Consider the following 1825-nt stretch of genomic DNA (forward strand, 5'->3'; position numbering starts at 1 on the left):
GAGCAGAAGGCCATCTCCAAAGGCAATGCCAGGCTCGCCAAGATCAACGGCCTAGGAGCCTGTCGAGGAATAATACTCAGGAAAACTAGGTAGTGGCGGTCTCGCGGGGCGGAGGTTGCCAGAGAATGAAAAGCCCCATTTTGAAGTGTTACAAATTTCATCAAGCAGCGAGAATGGACTGTTTATTGAAGCGAATGTAAATGGATTTCCGTGTCGAATGGTCGTTGACACAGGGGCCAATGTCACCATTTTGAGCCAAGATTTAGCACAACAACTTGGCGTAAAAATTCTTCGGACACCGCCCTGCGTTACCCTTCAGACCGTGAAAGGGGATAAAATCCCCATTATTGGCAAGATGCATATAACAATTAAGTTTGGAAATGTGTTATATGGCCATACCGTGTTTGTAGCCGAAATCACCGACATTTTTATACTCGGTTTGGACTTCTTAACAAAACATAATTTTGTAATTGACTTTGAGAATAATGTGCTACGCTCAAATTCGGAAGATGTAGCGTTATTCCAGTTAGGAGCTGTTGAAAGAGAACCGTGTCATCGAATAACTTGTAAAAGTGATATTACTATTCCAGCTCGAATTGAGATGCTTGTAAGAGGGGCCGCTGAGAAAAGTCAAAACTTTCGACATGGTCTAACTGAATTTCCGGACTCTGAAAATTTTCCAAAAGGTGTATTGGTTGCTTCCGCACTGGTAGATCTTTCGAAGGAAACTGTACCAGTCAGAGTTGTTAATCTAACTGGTAATCCTAAAACAATCAGGAAAGGCGACGTATTAGCAACATGTGCTCCAGTCACCTGTATACAGAAACATCCCGAAATCATGTCGAAAAAGCCTTCTAAAGAACTCGAACTGAATCTGTTGAAGCCCACTGAATTGAATGAGGAACAGAAAAGTGTAGCATGGATGCTTATTGACGAATACGAGGAACTGTTTTCCTGTACATCTGGTGACCTCGGGAGAACGAAATTGGCTCAACATCGAATTGAAACTGGGAATCACTCTCCTATTAAACAGAATCCCCGAAGACTACCAATTGCTAAGACAACAGAAGTTAAAGATCTACTAAGGGACATGCAGGAACGAGATGTCATCGAGCCTTCGTCGAGTCCCTGGGCTTCTCCCATCGTGTTAGCCCGAAAGAAAGATGGATCTACGAGATTTTGTGTAGACTATCGACGGTTCAATGATGTCACAAAAAAAGGACAGTTATCCACTTCCACGAATCGATGACACGTTAGACATTCTTAGCGGAAACAAGTGGTTCTCTACCTTGGATTTGAAAAGCGGTTATTGGCAAATAGAGATACATCCTGAAGACCGTGAAAAGACAGCATTCACGACAGGAGGACAAGGACTTTGGCAGTTTAAGGTCATGCTATTTGGTCTCTGTAATGCACCAGCTACCTTCGAACGCCTCATGGAGACAGTGTTGAACGGACTCACTCCTGAAGCTTGCCTTGTTTATTTAGACGACATCATCATTGTAGGGAAAAGTTTCGAGGAACACCTCAGCAACCTAAGGAGAGTATTTGAAAAATTGAAAGAGGCCAAATTGAAGCTAAACCCCTCCAAATGCAACTTATTCCGTCACGAGGTGAATTATCTGGGTCACATAATTTCTGCTGATGGTTTTAGAACTGATCCACAGAAAGTGTCAGCTGTAAAAGACTGGAGGCGCCCTAAAAATGTGCATGGGCTTAGAAGTTTTCTCGGTCTGTGCACATATTACAGAAGATTTGTTAAAGGATTTTCTTCAATCGCGAGACCTCTCCACAGGCTGACTGAAAACAAACAGAAGTTCTTGTG

At 43.0% G+C, this 1825-nt stretch overlaps 1 protein-coding gene across 1 annotated transcript; it reads left to right on the forward strand.

Annotated features, from left to right (window-relative positions):
* The first annotated feature begins 217 nt into the window (after positions 1 to 217).
* LOC129968289 (uncharacterized) lies at positions 218 to 1249 on the forward strand. The gene has a single exon (XM_056082144.1). The coding sequence runs from the start codon at positions 218 to 220 to the stop codon at positions 1247 to 1249; it is 1032 nt and encodes a 343-aa protein (XP_055938119.1).
* The last annotated feature ends 576 nt before the right edge of the window (positions 1250 to 1825 follow it).

Source organism: Argiope bruennichi, chromosome 5, assembly GCF_947563725.1.
Source record: "Argiope bruennichi chromosome 5, qqArgBrue1.1, whole genome shotgun sequence".
NCBI lineage: Eukaryota > Metazoa > Arthropoda > Arachnida > Araneae > Araneidae > Argiope > Argiope bruennichi.